General features: G+C 39.6%; 1 protein-coding gene across 1 annotated transcript; it reads right to left on the bottom strand.

The window, feature by feature from the left end:
• Window positions 1–1,671: 1,671 nt before the first annotated feature.
• LOC115811345 (NACHT, LRR and PYD domains-containing protein 3-like) lies at window positions 1,672–7,420 on the bottom strand. The gene is made up of 6 exons (XM_030773507.1): window positions 7,150–7,420; window positions 6,646–6,916; window positions 3,224–4,966; window positions 2,933–3,016; window positions 2,625–2,786; window positions 1,672–1,942 (listed from the first exon to the last, which is right to left on the bottom strand). Exons 1-6 carry the CDS (start codon window positions 7,418–7,420, stop codon window positions 1,672–1,674), a joined length of 2,802 nt encoding a protein of 933 aa, XP_030629367.1.
• Window positions 7,421–19,470: the final 12,050 nt, after the last annotated feature.

Below are 19,470 nucleotides of genomic sequence, written 5' to 3' on the forward strand. Positions count from 1 at the left end.
TTACTTTGGAAAATATCTGGAGGAAGCTTTGCCAGTTTACGTTGGTGATCTCAGAGCGTGGAAAGGTGAGTCCAAGATTAGAGAGTAAACGCTCTCTTTCGTCTGAAATATGCAGTCTGAAATCGAATCACATTTGTAAACTCTAAATGAACGTGCACATACATCCACATCTTCTCTTCAGAGAGTTCTTTCCCTTTCCAAAAAGTGGCAAATGACAAACATGTGTCACTTTTTTCCCGCCTTTACTTTACAGCCCAGTAAACTGAAAGCCATGGGAAACGACAATAAAGTTCATTAAATATTAGATAGTTCTAATACACCAATACGGACACAGAAAAGTCAGTCTGTTAAATATAGTATAAGAAAGTGTTTTTTTTACCTCATGTCTCTGTCCGTGATTGTCATACTAAGAGATGAGCAGAGACTGTCTTCAGATTGACTTATCAGCTCGACTTCCCTGTAAATTGGAGTACAAAAGCAAGAAGAACACACAGTTAACTAAAACGGTCGAAAACAGTCAACTAAAGCACAGTCGGTAAAGAAATGTCAACAAAGGCAAAGTCACGGTGACGCACTGGAAACACTGTTGCCTCGTAGCAACAGAAAGGCCTGGGTTCGATTCCTGGCCAAAGTTGTATGCACTGCCAAGGCTGTGTGCTCCATTGTGTTCGGCGACTCCATGCATCACCTATTACATTCTCAAGGAGATGCCCGTATACTGGCATGTCGAAAGACGCTCTCACTGGCTTCATATTTACCACAGGAGCAGTCCCACCACAGGACAAAACAGGAGACGTGAGACAAGCAGCTGTTTTAATCCCAGGAGACATGGTTTATTTCACACACTGTGCAAAGGTGAATATACGGCATGCAGAGCAGGTGCTGATGCTCAGTGGGCTTCACTGTAACTCTAGCTCTTGGTTGTCGACTGTGGAGCAGGTGGAGGCGTAGCTTAGTCCAAGGCTGCGGAAGAAGGTAAATGGCATCCTCTGTCATTTGTGCTTACATCTTCCCCCGACTCGCTCTTTTGGCTAGAACTTGATGGGCCTTTTGAAGAGCTGCCAGCCGTGCCTCCTCAAGATTTCCCACGGAAACACCTTGTGTATTTGTTAACATTTTGACAAGCCACTTGCTTCTGTTGTGTCTTCGGATGAGCGGTACCGAAGTTGCACCCAGCCTCAGTAAAGGCCTGCTTTGACCAAACCTGTCTGCCAGGCCATCGATCTGTGAGTGTACCATCCACAGATTAATGATCAGCCAACAATGATCAACCATTAGCCGGGAAACAAATGGTGTTCCCTGGTTACTCAGGATCTCCTTTAGGATCCCAACCCTCCTGAATAAGAGGAACGAATTGCGGGTGATGGCTTTGGATGTGGTCTTTCCGAGGGGAATCACATATGCATACAGGCTAGCATATTCCAGAATGATGAGGATGTAGTTGTGACCCGTGGTGAATTTTGGCATCCGCCCCACCAGGTCCATGCCTATGCACTCAAAGGGAACTTTGATGATGGGAAGTGGGATCAAGAGGCTGGGAGATGGCACTTGTGGAGCCATTTTGGGTGTGACAACGCTGACAGAGGTTCTTGGAACCTTTCATGGATGTGTTCCTCTCATTTCAGGTTCCCAGGCGGCCAACCACTTGGTGGACACAGGTCAGCTTCATCGCTATGTCAATCTGCCTCCATGGCACCACCAGAAGTTCCTGCTGTCAACCCCATCTGACTGCTGCATGTGCTGGGAGGGAAGGTGTCCCTTCTGATGTGGCTCCCCCACAATCATCTGGACCTGCTCCCAACTGTTCTTCAGGCACTCATACTGGCATTGTTCCTTGGTGAAAACCCGGGTGATTAGACACAAGATTAGCCACAGGGGTACCTTCCCCACTGAGGAAGAGGATAGAGACACAACAGCTTCCTCTGTTATTTTGGCCATGGTTCTGGGGCAGTGCTGATTCGCTGAGCACAGCCATCACACAGGGACATACGAGAATACAGGGAATTGGATGAGTCATCTTGTGATCAAAAACAGATCCTAGGCATTTCCAATGTGTTTAACAGCTTGCCTCTTCATAGTAGCAAGAGAAAGAGAGCGGTGAGAGAGGCAATCTTTCACAATTATAACATGTATCTTTTGCAGCCTTGCTGTTCCAGCTGGCAACCAGATCCACATTGTTGGCATATTTACAAGGGAGGTTTTCACTCACAATGGAACAACAGGATGTCTGTGCAGTCAAATTAAGTAAAATATATTCATAAATATAAAGTAACAAGGTACTTTCTCCTTGGGGCATGTGTCCCGTACATTCTTAGCACTAATTCTCATTTCAGTGGGCTGTGTGTAAATAGTGCACATTGTAAGAGTAAGCATTGTAGAGGGGCCAATTCATTTCTGTGCATTTGTTGTTCACTGTGCACATGTCCTCAATCAAACAAACAATCCCAACCACCTTTTCATTTAGATTCCTCAAACATTCCAAAGATATGCACATAATTTTAACTGCACTTTACATCTATAGGCTCAAATAATTTGTTTCACTGATCAAAGTAGCAGTGCTGCAAAAGAAACAAAAAAATATGTTATCAATTCTGTGAAATATTGTAGCGGTGACAAACGCATACCTTATTTCCTTATTGATCTCTCCCTTCTGAAAAAAGTCAACAAGCATCAGAGCAGTATCTATTGTGATGGCCTTCACGGTCAGCACTCTTGCCCAGGAGTCCTGCTTGTTGAGAGTGTTGAGGGTTTGCTGCACATCCTGGTCTGAAAGAACACTGTTTTCCCTGGTAGTCAGGAGAAAAACAATTGTAAATATATTAGTGTGTGTGTGACTGAGTGTGACTGCATCCCTCCTTGAGCCGACAGACACACACACACACACACACACACACACACACACACACAGAAATGGGGGGAGAAACTGAGTTACCGCAGTTTGGTCAGGTTGTCTCCATCCACTGGGGTCAAGCTCAGGTCACCACTATCTTCATGCGAGAGTCCCTCAGCCATCAGCCTCAAAATTCAAAATACAACCAAAAAAAACCATTAGAGGAAATGTTTTAATTAAAATTTTGCAATGTTTAAAAATTTCAGATGATGATACTGGGGTATTGCTCAGTGCAACTATTCAGCTACTTTGATAATTCACATTCAAATTAACAGTAGAGTGTATTTTTTGTGTGATTTCAAATTTCATGGTTGTTTGTTCAGCTTGTCTCACCTAAACTTCTCAAAACTGTTGACCTCAGGCTGAAGAGGCTTGACCTCCTCTGCTGTTGTAGCAGAATGAGTGAATTTCACATATGTACTGTTGGAACAAAACTGCAGGCAGTAGTGTACCACCAAGTAGTCCATCCTACTCAGTGGAAGATCAGAGAGATCAATGTATTCCCAACCATCCATCGCTACCCTTAAAAATTCCTCTTCGTGGAATTCATAAAGACAGCAGAGAACAAACAGGTTTGCATGTCCCCTCAGATGGAGTCGCTCATGTCTTTCCTTGATGACTTTAAGGATCCATTCTTTGAGCTGAGCTTGAATGGTGGGAGAAACAGAGAGATTGTAAGTTTCCATCAGGCAGCCACTCAATTCACTGTTAACGAGGCCAAAGAGAAACCGGATCACTGGTAGGAGATGGAGTTTACTTTTCCTCTCATCAGCATCATCCAAATTGAAGTCATTGCGTATGTCCTCTAAATTACGAAACAACCTCTTGACTTCCCTCTTCATTTCATTATCAGTCAGCAGAGCATAGTAAAGAGCAGTGAAAAACTCCTGAAAACTGAAGTGAATGAAACTGAACACGGTCTCTTGATGGATTTTCCTCCTGAAGTCAAATTTACACAAGAATGGAATATTAGCAGGATCCGGGATAGTTTCAGACACTCTCTTCTTATCAAACAGGGCCTGCTGTTCCAGCATCCCTCTCTTTGCTAACTGGCCTAGACTCCTCAGAAGGCCGGGGACAGACTGACTCAAACCCTGGTAGTGGTACTTCAGCAGAGTGGACATACAGTCAACATATATAGAGGTGGTTGTATCCAAAACATTGGTTATTTCCATACTATCTTTGTGTCTCTCCCTGAATACTGTGCAGATGATCCAGCAGATGACAGGGATGAAGCAGGCAGTGAAGAGGGTTTCATTTGCCTTTACATGCTCATATGCCTGTGTCTGTAAGAGCTGATCATCTTTAAAGAAGCTCTGAAAGTAGTCCTCCACACCCCTCTCAGAGAAGCCCATAATCTCAGTGAAACGCTGTGGTTGTTTTTTGAGCAGCTTGCTCAGTGTGTCTGTAGCTGTAGACCTGGTGGTGACCAGCAGGAAGGACTCAGGCAGCAGGCATCCACTCAGCAGGGCTTTCAGAGTGGACTCAGGTGAGGCTGGAGTTTGGACATCAGTGGGCAGAGACCAGTTGAACACGCTGTCTTGTGAGAGTTCAAGTTCATTAAAGCCATCTATGAGGAAGAGAACTCTCTCTGGTGAGTGCTGTAGTATCTGTGAGATCTGTGCTGGTGTTAAACTCTGACTGTATCTCAGGAGCTCCACCAGACTCTTCTCCCAAGAAATTTGGTTAATTTCTTTACACTTCAGGTGAAAAATAAAATCAAAATTGTCGGTATAGAGTTTTCCAGATGCCCAGTCCAGCATAATCCTCTGAGCAGTTAAAGATTTGCCATGTCCAGAGCTGCCCTGTAAAATAACTGCTTTTGGAACAACTCCATGATCATCTGGATTGAAAAACTCCTCCAAACCGATGATGCTGTGCTTCTCACTTTCCTTTTTACTGAACAATTTTTTTCCTTTGGAGAGGATGTCTTCCTTTCTCTCACTCTGTCCTCTGTGTCTCTGAATGATCAGCAGCTCACTATAGTGGTCAGTCAGCAACACATGTTCACCAGGGAGGGAGTCATACTCTGTCATATATGCATACTCAAAGCGAATGACTTCCTTGTACATAAGACTTTGTGAGGACCAACCTACAAAAAAAGATTATTGCCATTATTGTAGTCCTGCTATTAAATTACTCAGTTATATTTCACTCTTCATTTCCATTTAAAATGAAACAGTTTAAATGTAGAAAAGAGGTGGTTCACCCTATTCACTGTTCGGTTTGTATCTCGGTTTCTGGGCCATGGTTCAGTGTGTATCACATAAGAAAACTAAACCTGACAAACAGGACTGCTGCGAGAAAATGCCATTTCAGCAGAAAAGGAAACACATTAAAACACATTAAAGTTCTTGTACTGCTAAAAGAGTCACTGGCACATCCTTTGAAACTAAGGAGGTGAGGTTTGCATATGCCACTGCCTATGACTGACTGTTTCACATAAACTCTGAGCTTAATGTGAGGACTGCTAACACATTAGCTTCCATGCCATGTTACTTAGCAAGAACTGGAGATTATGAACAGCTCTTTAGCTTAGCTTAACAAAGGAAAAAAGTGAATTACTGGGAGAATACAAATAAAACAAACAAAAAAACAGAATTAACTACATGACAAGGCTTGGCACAGCAAAGCAAAAAATATATGTAAACCTTGGCAATACAACATATTTTGGCAATATTACACATAATTAACACTCTAAAAACTGTATATATATAATTAATGCTGGTGAGAGTTAAAAATAAGTGAATAAATACTCTGGGCAAGTATTTGAGACCTAAATAAAATAAATAAATAAATAAATAAATAAATAAATAAATAAATAGCTTCAGTTATATTCTAAATATTGTAACGTTAAAGGGTTGCCTACTTGTTATGTTTATGTCCGTCTAACCACACAAAAACATATAACATGGCGTCTTCCTGCTTTCATAGTCACCAGATTATAACCGTTTAAACAGGACAAAACATATCAGTATTACATTTGTTGAACATTTCACCTCTGCTCCAATGACTCCTTACTAGGATAATTACCTGGAAAAGGAACAGTGAGACTGCTGTCCTCTGGAGGAATAGAAAAGGAGAGAAGAGGAGACCAAAATTAAGATAAACAAATACATGATACACTAATATCTGATTTCACAAATGTTTCCAGTTTAGGGTCACATGATGCTTGCTGGTTCTGTACTAAACAGCTGGAATATGACAGAATTTGAATAGTTTCTGAGCAGAATTTTCCAGTCAAGCCACAAGAAATATCTCATCAAACAGAGGTAACAGAAGTAGAAGCAAATAGAAGTGATTAAATGGCATTATCAGATTTTCTAAAAAAAAAAAAATAATAATAATAATTAAAGAATAATCAGATCAAATAAAACAAATGTATTTTTTATTTTTTGGCAACAGCAAACAAAATGTTGTTTTTCCACCGACAAAACTGTTTGATCTTAAATCATCGTGCTCATGGTGCTAGATGGTGCCAAAAACACAACCATACCAAAAGTAATGTAGAACATCTGTATCATAACATCGGTGCCATATTACACCTTTAAAATATTACACACGATACATTAACAGAACAAATACACAAATTAGTGCGGGATTACATCAGCTAATATTTAGATGGAACAACAAAAAGCACCTTTGGTGCTCTCTGTCCTCTTCAGCTGTACAACTGGACAGAACACTGTTCCTGATGATAGAGACCATGTCACATGACTGATCAGTACTCTGTGCCTCCAGCCTCTTACCTCTACAGGGGTTCCTTTATTCTCTTACCTAATTCTTGGAGCAGGTGTGGCTCAACGTCTCTCAGAACAGAGTAAAAGGCGGATTTCACTCTGTCTCCTCCAGAGCGCAGTGCAGTCAAGAGTGCCCTCATTTTCTCCTGCCTGGTCCTTGCTGCACTGATCTGTGAGTATGTCTCCTCATGTAGCATGCCCAGTGAGAGCAATGAGTCTGCCAGGGGCATCACCATGGTTACCCTCTGGATAAGCTCCGCCCTGTGTTCATCCACAAATCGAGCATCTGAAGAGGAATTATCACCCACTTAATACATTAATCAATAATTCATCAATCAGTCAGTACCATTAATGAGCAAGTAAGTTGCACAGTCAACAAATTTATCACCAACTCCACTGTCACACAGTGTCCCTTGAGCAAAATGTACAACACCAAAATGCTCCAAAACTATGCAATAACTGCTTACTGTATGCAAACTGCTCTCAGTAACAATGTCACCTAAGCTGTGATGGCTGTACCTTGTAAAATTTGTCTTAGCCCCGGAAATGTGTCCAACATGTCTGTCTGACTGAGCATCTCGATGAACCTCTGACATGTTTCTTCCCCCCTGTTAATCAGGGTGTCCAGTAAGTTGATACAAATCTGCTCACTAGAATGAGATGGGACATTGAGTTTCCTGTAGTCATGATAAGTGATGAGTGTTCTCTCCACCACATGCTGGAGGACAAAGCCTATGTCAGCAGAGAGGATCTTGATTAGGCTTGTCTTCTTTTCACGCAGGGTCTGCATGGCTCACTGAAAAAAGCAAAATGAAATCATATATTACAACCCCAAATTACATTTGAAATTAAAGTTTTAAAGAAAAAAAATTAAAATATGGAAATTTCAGTTGAGACTCTCCATCACAGTTCTTATCTCAGCCCTGTAGAAGAGGCCTCCAAGCAGAGATTACTTTTATCATGTTACCACAGTGTGTCAGTGAAAGTCTCCACAGAACATGTTCTGCCATGTTCTCTGCCATAAAACTTTCTTGTTACACAGTGTTAACATTTGCAAACATCATTCAGTTATGCTTCTCAAAAGTAGGAGTCCCCTTCAGCTTATTTAAATGAAAAATACCCTTATTCAAATCTCCCTTATTGGTATCTGTACGGAGACCACAGAAGTGTATCAGTTAAGTTCTGGTATGTAATTACGGTATAACTATAGGCTGTTATAAGCATGGTTAGGAGAGTAAAATTTAAAATGAAGAACTTGGAAATAGAGATGGCTCGTACAACATACACCAATCTACACGTCGTAATTAAGTTGCAAAACACGTCTTTGTCAACACTGAAAAGAAAAATTGATGATTGAAACCAATAATTTCTGGCCCATGTAAAACTCCTGGTTTTGAAACATTTGAATTTGTTATTGAATAGTCTGTAAGTGAATACTTCTACTTTATGGAACGTAGCATTCCTCAACTTATAATAGCATATCATTAGTGACTGTACTTAACGTGACCTGTGCCGTGGAAAACCAAAGAGATAAAGAGATGCCTGTGTAAATTCAGTCGCTATTCCCTGGCACCTTTTGCCCGCCCGCTCTTGAATGGGTGCAGCTGTATAGCGTTGGTGAACCGTTACACCCCTGGCATGTGATTAATTTATGTGATTTGCCTTTATGAGTAGCAATAATAACTGTTGAATTCAACAACTGAAATACAATAGCAGTTTTGTGTTCTAAAATCCGTATTGCTGTGTTTTTAGGGGAACAAAATACACCTACGATGTCACTGCCCGTTCCTCCGTGACTTTGGTTCCACGTGAGGTGTCTTAAAACCGGAGACCAAACATACCACTACCTATTAATTCATTCTACTTTTTATACTGTTCTACTTATAATCAATTTACTCCATTTCTCTGATTATATTCCAAGAGCAGAAGTCCAAGCGAAACAAAACTACCCAGCAATTTCGACTACGTGGATAGCTTTGCTATTTAACGTTCAGTTTCTCCTCTTTTCCTGTGTCTTGTTGCCGATTACGAAGTATTAACTTCCTGAAGAAACCACACCCCCCTCAGAACAAACACTGTTGTTACAGCTAGAAGTCAGGGACAGTCTGTGACCTTTACAGGTAAATGTCACATTACAGGAGTCACTGCTGGACCAGTGAGAGATTCCAGCCATCTCAGGAACAATGACTGGCTCTGAAAAAGATGTAACACGTTTACACTTACATTTATTCATCTAACAGATGCTTTTATCCAGAACAACTTCCAAGTGAGGCAAAACACAAACCAGGTATGTTACCATTAAGGAGCTTTCTGTGGTATAAGTGCAGTAGCTAAGTTCAGTATTAGACCAGCGTAAGAAAAGTTGAAGGAAGTTAAGAGTTAAGAGAGTTAACCACAGACAAACACAGTGCCGTTGAATGAGGGCTACAAAATTTAAATGGATATGCAGTGTTTTCCGAGATGTGAAGCTGAGAGAAGATGAAAGTCTCTTTTCTGGAAGTCTTCTCTTATTAAGGCGCCAAATCCCATGACCAAATATCTTAGATGGGAACGCAGATCAGGCCTACCCAGAACAGGTTATTCCAGATTATTAAGATTATTTCAGATTATTATGATTCCATTAAAGTACAAGTGATCAATATGGCATTTATCATTAGAAGTACAAAATAAACTTGCAAACACACTGACTAAATCAATAAAAAAAAGACCCCCCCCCCAAAAAAGAAAACAACAAACAAAAATCTGCATATATAGTCCAAACAAAACACAGAATTCATTCCTTTTAGTGAGGAATATCAATTTACTATTTACTGTTTCATTTTGTCTCTAAACTTACCTTGGACATTGACATTGTACAGGGCAACATGAGATATTTTGACACTAGTCGCTTTAGCTTGATAGATTCCACTGTCTGTCTTCTTCAGGTCTTTTATTGTCAGAGAGTAGGTATCTTTGTTAAAGATCACTCTGCCCAGGTAACGATCTGACACTTTCACATCACCGTATTTCTCTATGCAGGTCACTATATTCTGGGATAAGATAAGCTGCCAGTCGGTGGCACGGTGGGTAGCGCTGTCGCCTCACAGCCAGAGGGTCTCGAGGTCGATTCCCAGCTGGGCGCCAAGGGTCCTTTCTGTGTGGAGTTTGTATGTTCTCCCTGTGTCTGCGTGGGTTTCCTCCCACAGTCCAAAGACATGCAGGTCAGGTGAATTGGAGCCACTAAAGGTATGACTGTGTGTGTCTGCCCTCAGTGGTGATGATGGGTAACTATTTTCCTATTGCAACTCTTTCCCCAAAGGACACTGATTAATTAATTACCAAAACTTAAGCATAAACAATATCCTCCAATGATGTCAATAGCTCGTTTCAGTTTGACTTTAGAACCTCGTACAATATAGACAACTGTAAACTGTCTTGGTAGCGTATTAATTTCTGATTGTTTGAGGTGAAATGAGCAATTTGGAAACAATTAACAACTAACACAGTGGACTCTACACAGCAAAGGAAACTGCTGGTGGAGAAAAAGTTGCTGCGCAGTACCTTATAACTGTGGTGGGTGAGTGTTTCAATAAGAGCATGTTTACGTGTTTAGGAGTGATGGCATGAATGAGTATGTAACTGAATTATTACATACCACCAGTGTATGGATTGTTTTTGCCAAGAGTTACTTGCAGTATTGTTTAAACATGCTCCTGTGAACAGAGAACTGTGTGTGACAGACAGAGACAAAGTCTAATGTTATGATCTCTGACAGATTCCAGACTCAGAGAAAAGTGATTTCCAATACCAGTTTTATTCTAATTACAACTTCAGTCTTATATGTGGTAGGTGAGTGTTTTAACCAGAGCATGTCAGTGTGTGTGTGTGTGTGTGTGTGATATGGTAATTAGAAGTGAGAGGGCTATCCTAAGTCAGGGAGTCACATCATGAAATCACCAAACAGACAGATATGATGGTGAGAACAGATCATAAACCCCAATAACAGGACAAAACACTGCTCTTTATCGGGAGTTGCAATTCTAATGAAACTAGTATTACAAATAACCGTGATGTGAGGGAAGTATTTTACACAGACATATTCTGTATAATATTCTGAGAGTTGCATTTTCAACATTTGCAGAGAAAGTTATTTATTAATCATACCCAGTATTAGAACCATGAATTACAGTGGTAACTGATGGATGTATGGCAAAAATCATTTTCACTTGTGAATCTGTGATCTGTGTATCTATTCTTGTGTGTGTTGAGATATTAAAGAGTTTTATACATAATATTAAAGAGTTTTATCAATGAGAGAATGACTTTTGGTCTAAAAGGACTGATGAATCACAACCTCATGGTAACATCATGTATATTTGTGTGTGTGTGTGTGTGTGTGTATGTGTGTGTGTGTATTTCAGATCCAGTAGTAGCTCCTGTCCTGTCTGTTCTTTCAAACTGGTCCAGCAGTGACTCCTGTAATGTGACTCTTGCCTGTAGAGTTTACGACCTCTTTGTGACCTCCGGTTGGAACAGAAGATTCTGCTCCGTTTGTCACAGACAATTCTATACTCTGCAACCATAGCAACAAGGTCAGCTGGAGAGTGGATGCCAGGGAAATTAAACTACTCTGTCCCTTTATTAAAGGTGTGGACACATACAAATACACACGCAGACCTATACAGAGGCACAAGAGAGCTGCTTACAGTGTAATGTGTATTTGTGTTTTCAGATGCAGTGACGCCCCCTGCTGGTGTCCCCATGTATCTGCTGAGGACAGTGCTGCTCTCTGTTACTCTGGTCCTCTTGGTGTCTGCAGTCATCACTGTCCACATCAGAGAGAGACTGATCAAATCATCTTAAACACACACACACACACACACACACAGTGTATACATATGCAATGTTTCTGCAGTCTGTGTATAATCTCAAGCACTGGTTTCTGACACAGAACAAGAAAATTTAAGAGTTCATGTGAGTTTTTCAAGTTCATTCAGCTTCCATTTGTCCGTTTCAGTCCTTCCATATTCGTTCATGGATTGTTGTAGGAGCAGTGGAAACTCCTGTTCAGTTATATGAACTATCTGTCATACTCACGTGACATTATACAAACGATTACATGACATGTAACTGTGATATGAATTTTCAGACTGAATTGAACAAAGTCTTAATCAGCTCTTGTGTCCATTTTCATTTGGTTACTCTTAGAGGTGTATGCCTACAAAATACTAATACAAATATATAACAGATCTGACAAACATCTCTCACATTTCATGAATTATTATTTTATATGCTGGTCTGGTTGCTGGCTGGTCTGCTTTTACATTCACGATGGAAGAACTGGACAATACAGAAAATCAATATATTACAAAGTAAATGTTTTATTTGTTTGCTTTTAAATGTAAAAAAAAATGGTCGACCAACAAGAATATGTTTACTTGCGGATACCCTGAGTTTTCCAAAAACATTCATAGACTGCTTAATAGAGTGTGCTGTATCCAATGGATGTGCTTTGTTCCCACTCATTCCATAGGCATATTCTAACACATATTCTACAGCATCAAAACATTCTCGGAATGTATTACGCGGCTTTGTTGAATACTCGATTCTGATTGGTCAATTACAGCATTCTACGGTCTGTTATTTCTGTATAGCGAACCGCTGCTGTGTATAACAGACCGTTGCTATGGAACTATTTTTTTTAGCTGAAGCAATAAAATCCTTTTTAAATCCATAAAATCATTTTTAAATCAATATTTTGTGTCAAATTATTGATTTCTTTAGTAAGTAGCTGTGTAATTAGCGGGAAAAAGTACATTATAGCGTACATTAAAGGTCATTATAGCGTACATTAAAGGTCATTATAGCGAAATAAACTCCCTCAGGGTGTTTCAAGACACCCTACATCACCCTGTCGGGGTTTATTTTGTGATAATGACCAGCTCGCTGTACATACTAATTTGTATTAATACTTGTCTTAATGCAATAATAAAATGATTTAAATGCAAACAATGATATACAGTAATACAAATGAGATTTGTTTTAAGTTATAAAGCAGGCATCTCTGAGCTCCTACATAAACCACACAGGCACAAAGACTCATTTGAGAAAGACTGTATACACCTGTTTTGCTGGTGTGTTGATTCTGGTATAGTGGGAATGATGGTAGACCAAATGTTCAGTTAGTCCATTTCTACATTGAAACACAGAAACATGATCTGCCCAGTCCCTGGGCAGTAAACTAATGGTCCTGTCTGCTGCCTGGCGAAGCCCCTGTCAACACAACATGCAAACAAACAAAGTGAGATGTGGATCCATTTCTCTGATACGCCATTTTACAGCTTAAGAAATCTACCAAGTTTCATTTCTGGAGGAAACATCACATCAATCTCACAGATTAATGATCAAAACTGACAACTTATTTCTCCTAAGCCTTTACATCTTCATTCAGTATGAGTGTACAATAAGTGTTCCTTTATGTTCACATTTGTTGTTGATGTTTGCATGCCGTTGATGTTTGCATATTAGTAACTTATGTTGACACTACAGCAGATGTCTTGGTTTTTTTGCACTGTCTTGTCTTAGTAATGTTTGCACTGTCTTGTCTTAGTAATGTTTGCACTGTCTGACTTAGTAATGTTTGCACTGTCTGATTTAGTAATTTTGCGCTGTCTTGACTTAGTAATGTTTGCACTGTCTTGCTCTGTTTCCACACTGCTGGACTTTATGTAGTTTTGTGTAGGCCTATGTGGTCTCAGTTAGTTCTGTTGTAGTCTCATGTGGCCCTGTGTTGTACTATGTAGCACCATGGTCCTGGAGGAACGCTGTTTAATCTCACTGTGTGCTAGCTGTATATGCTTGAAATGACAATAATGACGTCTCACACACAGTTTAAAGCAAAATAAAAGTTCTCTTAGCATCTCAACACTCTTTCTTAACCAACAAATTGCTGTCACAGACATATGTAATTTAAAATTCAACCCATCAAACCTATCAACCTATTATTTACAACAAACAAAGATCCTGTCCAACAGTAGTTGGCCTTACCAGGCAAATTGTGTGAACCGCTGAAACTGCCATGAAACGTATTATGAACGAATACTGGGGCAGACTGCCGGCTCCCTCCAGTGGCTGTGTTACTGACAATTAACCCTTCAGTGCGCTGGTTCCCTCTTCGCTGCCCTGGAAAAGGGGTTTGAAAAAAAAAATGGAAGAAAACATAACGGCCATGCATGTTATGAAAACGTGTGAATTTCTGCTTGATATAAAATTAAAATCTTTTAAACGGGGCAGTTTACCTGCTTCTGATCGAAGTGCTCCGGTCTCTGAGCCTGAAAGGAATTAAAAAAAAAAAACATATTTCATACTTAGCTTACCATATTAAACCTTTTTGTTTTTGCTTTACAGTAAAAAGACCTTATTTTACAGTAAGTAAATGCCTCTTTAAAATGAACTTATTTCAAATAGACTGATTAATGATTTTTACCTGGTAAAATAATCTCGTTCTTCCATACCTCCCTCTCAGGGTCACCTTCCTCCAATATTTTCACAGTGACTTCATCATTCTCTGCATCCATGCGCACAGAAAACAGGGGACTATAGTTTGGGCCATCGTCCCATTCGAATTTGGCACTCTGAAATTACAGAACAGGATGCATATGCTATAAGCACTACACCATTAACCATTTCTCAGTTTTAGTCCTAAGCATGCATGTAACTGGTTTAAACTTTAAGCTCTTTTGGAAGAGAAAACTGTAAGGTCATGTTTAACACACACCAAGGACAAAGACATCTTTTGGAAAAACTGAAGCTTTGTTGTTGGTTGGCTCTTACAAAGGCTATGACTGCTGATATTCTTCATGTATGTGAGTAAAATCAAAAATGGAATTGAATCAGATCGAGGGTGACATGGAGCATGAAACTCAATCATCTGCTTGACGAAAGGAGAAATCGTCAATCACATTAGAGCATTTTTACAGTATTCTTATCAGTGAAGAAACTTTCGTTAAAATGTTACCAGGAAATCAACTGTGTATGACTATCTAAATATTCAATAAAAAATCACAGTATCTGTTTTGATGTGATGAGAGCAACGCCTAAGGTTTTATCAGTTTGCATATAAACACGTGCTAACAGTGTACTAACAGTGCAGTCAACAGCACAGTTCATGTTACCATCAGAAACCTGGAGAACTACAGCTTGTCTTTGATTTACAACGGATGCGAATTATAACCAATCAGCCTTACAACGCCCATCCCATTAACCTCGTTATATTATTTTTGAGTAGCGGAGTTGGTTCGTAAAGTCTAACAACAACTATTTTTCATCTCCTGTATGACAACATCGACTGGCTGTGCTGTGGCATTGTCACAGCCTGCACCTTACTTTGGACTTTTATTTTGAAATGTCTTGTGCTCCTGTTCCCTGTGTGTTTCCACCCCTCACCTGATCCTGTTTGTTCCATTTATTAACCTCGTTTTCCCCTTGTTAATTTCCTCCAATTAAGTTTCTCCAGTTTAGTTCTCCTCTTGTGTTTGACCTGTCCTTTTGTCTATCGTTGTTTCAGTTTGAGGACACTGTTTAGCTGCACTGTTTATATCCAGTTTTTTGTACTGTTTATCTACATTTTGTAGTAAAGTCCTCCTTTTTTGTATCACCATCACTGTGTCTTGCGCTTGGGTCCAGCTCCACTGCACGCCTCACAGGCAAGGCAGCTGTGTTTGATATTGTTTAGATTTCAGTGTGTTTGTTGTTCAGGGGCGTGTTCCAGAAAGCAGGTTTAGTGAACTGTTAGTTAACTCAGAAGAGATAAAACCTCCTAACAGAAGAACCCTGTGGTTTTGTTTTGCTAGGAGAATGAAGCCATAGGGCTCTTCTATTAGGAGGTTTACTACTTACTACTCAGTATGTTTGTTACTGTTTGGGTCTCAGCGTGTGTTTGTCATTGTGTAGGTCTCAATGTGTTTAGAGGGCTGTACTACAAAGCAAGGTAATTGGCTTATCCAGGCAATTTCTGGCTAAGTTGAATCAGAATAAGTAGCAAACCTCTTAATAGAAGAGCCCTATGGCTTCATTCTCCTAGCAAAACAAAGCCATAGGGTGCTTCTATTAGGATGTTTACTACTTAGTCTGAGTTAACGTAATTAGAAGTTACCTGGATAAGCCAGCTACCTCAATTCGTTGTACAGCCCATAGGTCTCAGTGTGTTTGGTTGTTTGGCCTGATGCTGGATTCAATAGTAATATAAAGGGATTTAGAACTTACGATGGAATTGACTCAGAACTAGTAGGTGCTTGTCAAAACAGACCCCCATAAGTTGAGGACTCTATAGATTTCTGAAATGGTGTTTGCATTCAAGGGCCATAAAGGAATTGAGGTAACATGTCTAGATACCTTTCAAGATGAGTGAGCTTTATAATCAGTATGATAATCATTTGTTTTTATTATTTTCGCAAATGAAAATGTTTGGACAGTTTTCTTTGTTCTTACAAAGGTTACACTTCATAACACTCAGCTGTTCTCATCATTCTCAGTGAAATCTTACCAGTGGCTGAATTTTCTCTGCCTTTGGTTCACAGGACACACTGTACATTGTTCCAGTAATCAGTTCACAGTTGGGAGTGGTTATGATGTGTCTCGTTTCGCTTTGAAACTGCTGTTTCACCTTCAGAGGAGAAAAGATGTACCATGTACAGGGAAAAAAGCGTCAAGAGAAATCGCTGTTCCATTGGAAAATGTTGAATTCTTAATACATAAAAAAATCAGTCAGTTTGAACTGTATAACCATATTTATGTACCAACTACCATACTTATGAGTCCACAAACTGAGATGAACTTTAAAAAATTGAAAATTGAGGCTGATTTAATTCCATTTACCTTTACTCGTCAGTGTTTTTACAAGTCATACTTTTTAAATATGTGTTCCTTGATCAGTTGTACTAGAATAAAGTAGTATAATTTGATTATGGTTTAAAATAAACTGTAACTAATTTTTCAACAGAAATGGAATTTATATTGAGGCCTTTGTTTGTCCTTAATGAGGTGCCAGGCATTTTGAAGCCAGACAGTACCTCAGTACCAGCAACATGCTGATAAACTTTACAATAAAATAAATAACAACATAAAATTAAAGCGTGTTTTGCCAAAATACAGTTAACAAGGGGGAAAATGTGCTGTGCTTTCATACATGAAAGACAATTTATTTTAATGAGTAATAAGTGAGATATTTGTAAGCAAGCTTAACTAAACAGTTAAAAATGTGGCCAGTTCCTTGCTAGATTTCTCCTCCAATCATCCTCATGTCATTCTTAGGTCCTGTCTACCTTATCAACGGATTGTCTTTACAGTTAAGACCCAGGGGCAGACTGGCTGACTGGTCAATCTACTAAGCTACTGCCAATTTGGCTGTAAATTCAAGTCGTCAGGTCAAAGGATGGGATATCTGAACCCCTCAGCATACGGTGACCCTGCTCTGTTGTTTTCTATCTAGCTAATTAATATTTAACCACAATAACTGCATGAATTCAACAACCATGCATTGGTGTGGACATATCCTTATGCTGACAGAAGTAAGCAGAGAGAGCTTAATGGAGACATGGAATAAGTGGAGCCATAGAGGTGAAAGCTGATTACCTTGTTGACTGATACAGTCCTTTGCAGCAAATGGACATACAGTGTCCTCCACTTCTTGATAACTGCTGGTTCAGAGAACAGAAGCACTTGGGCCTTGATCTTGCGGGACGGAAAAAAGTATCCCAGGACGGGTTCTATATTTAGGCCAAATAGCGAGCAGTTCTCGATGTCGACAATTACGTGTGTGTCGTTCACTTCCAGGGGTTGCATTATCTCAGCCCCCTCAGCAGTAACATGGACCACATTCAGACGGAAACTGTCTCCTTAAAAACACATAAATGAGTTTAAATGTTTTTGCATGAACATGACATAACTACACCTAATGTACAGCGACTCACCGGAAAGGACTTCACAGTGAGGGATATGCAGCTGACGTAAACGAGTCCCACTGCACTCGATGTCATAAAGGGGTCCGGCAGGCGTCCAATTATTTTGATCCAACAGACGGAAATCCCAGGGAACCGTTCTGTATATCATCTCCCCCAGACCCTCCATTTCAAACATAAGTGCGGTTTGATTGCACAGAAATAGTCCAGCTCGTGGACATCGAAACCTGGACAGATGGCCTACAGTTAGATGATGTTTTCACAAATTTATTTCCATGTCGTTATATTTCTCTCTCGCTCTGTTTTTCAGTCTCTCTGTACATTGGTTGTAAAATAGGATCGCATCAGACAATCCCAAAATTGAAATTGAAATTAGTGTGTTCAACAACTTTCTTTAACTAGTTACAGCTCTTTATACATAAACAACTTTTGTAAATGAAATGAAGTAAACAAAAAATACCTGTAGAGGATCTCAGAGCCATCTTTCTCGATTTCAGGACTGAACTCAACCACATTTGCCGTAGGCTGTCATGGAAAAATTTAAGATCTTAAATCACCTTGTGGTACAAGAACTGAAAACTTAATTTTTATATTTATGTTGTTAAAATATATGGTACATTTTATGAGACTTCAAATTATGACTTATAGACAAGTATCAGTTTAAATACTTTTAAAGTTAACTGGAAAAGTGTTCAATTCCACAGTCTGTTGAAAATGTGAATGCATTGCAAGACCTTGTAAAAGCCATGAGTAAGTCTTTAACAAAGAAGAGTGTGATCCACACTAAAATGTCAGAACACTATGCTTTTTATAACTAAATTTTATGTCTTACACTCTGCTAAAGTAGAAACAGAACTTGAATCTTTAAGACATTGTACCTAAAATATTCAACTTACAAAATCAGGTTGCTCAACATTTAGAGAAATCTGTGAACTTGCCAAGCTTGACATGGAGCCGTATCCAGAGCTTGCACCCCCTGCAAAAGTAAACCATTAAGAGAAAAAAAATGTGAGATAACCACGCCCCATTCATTTGAATATAAGAGATGGAAATAAAATGTGGCATTACAAAATAAAAGTACCCTGAAATAAATAAAAGTAGTAGTCTATTTTGAAATAAAAACCTAGCTATTTATTTATTGAACTGCACTGACTCGTTTATATATTCATATTTACATTAATTTATATTTCTATTATATTATATTTCTATATTTATTGCCTCATTCATTTGGTTCCTGGATTTATTTCATAGCCATATTTATGTATGTATTTATTCATTTATTTAATTTTGACTTAAATGGCATTCCATACTTTGAGAGTTCCTCCAATCATCATATACAGTAGCCTGCCGTCCAGGCTGCAGGAAATCAAGCCTAATGTCCAATGCAGAAATCGCTCTCAACAGTCTCACTGGCTGTGGCTGAATAGTCAAATAGTCTTTTTTGCTTGGGAAGGTCCCTAAATGATCGTAATGACTCGGAAGTATATAAGTGACAGCCATGATAAGAGCTGGACGAATTCTCAAAAGGCTACGCAGATCCTTCAAGGAACATCTTTGTAACTAAAATACAACATTCCCGGAACGTTCTGGGAACCAAAAATTGTTAGCTGGGATGTCTCTCTATATAGCTCTGATGCTGAGGAAAGGTGCCTCGGTGATTCCTTTCTTATCTCCTATAATATAGGGTACACTGTTCCATCCATTACAAAAGGAGAGGAGATAATACCACCCCACAATTCCTTGCGGCATCAACATTTAACCTGCACAGGTTGAAGTATCTAAGATGCACTTTTAGTAGTCCATCCTCAGAACACTGTAGTTTCAGTACGACAGACCCACGTCAATAACGTTCGCCGTCGCATAATTATGCAGCCTTGGGTAAGTGCAGTCAGATTCTCTTAGC

Source organism: Chanos chanos, chromosome 5, assembly GCF_902362185.1.
Source record: "Chanos chanos chromosome 5, fChaCha1.1, whole genome shotgun sequence".
Lineage (NCBI taxonomy): Eukaryota > Metazoa > Chordata > Actinopteri > Gonorynchiformes > Chanidae > Chanos > Chanos chanos.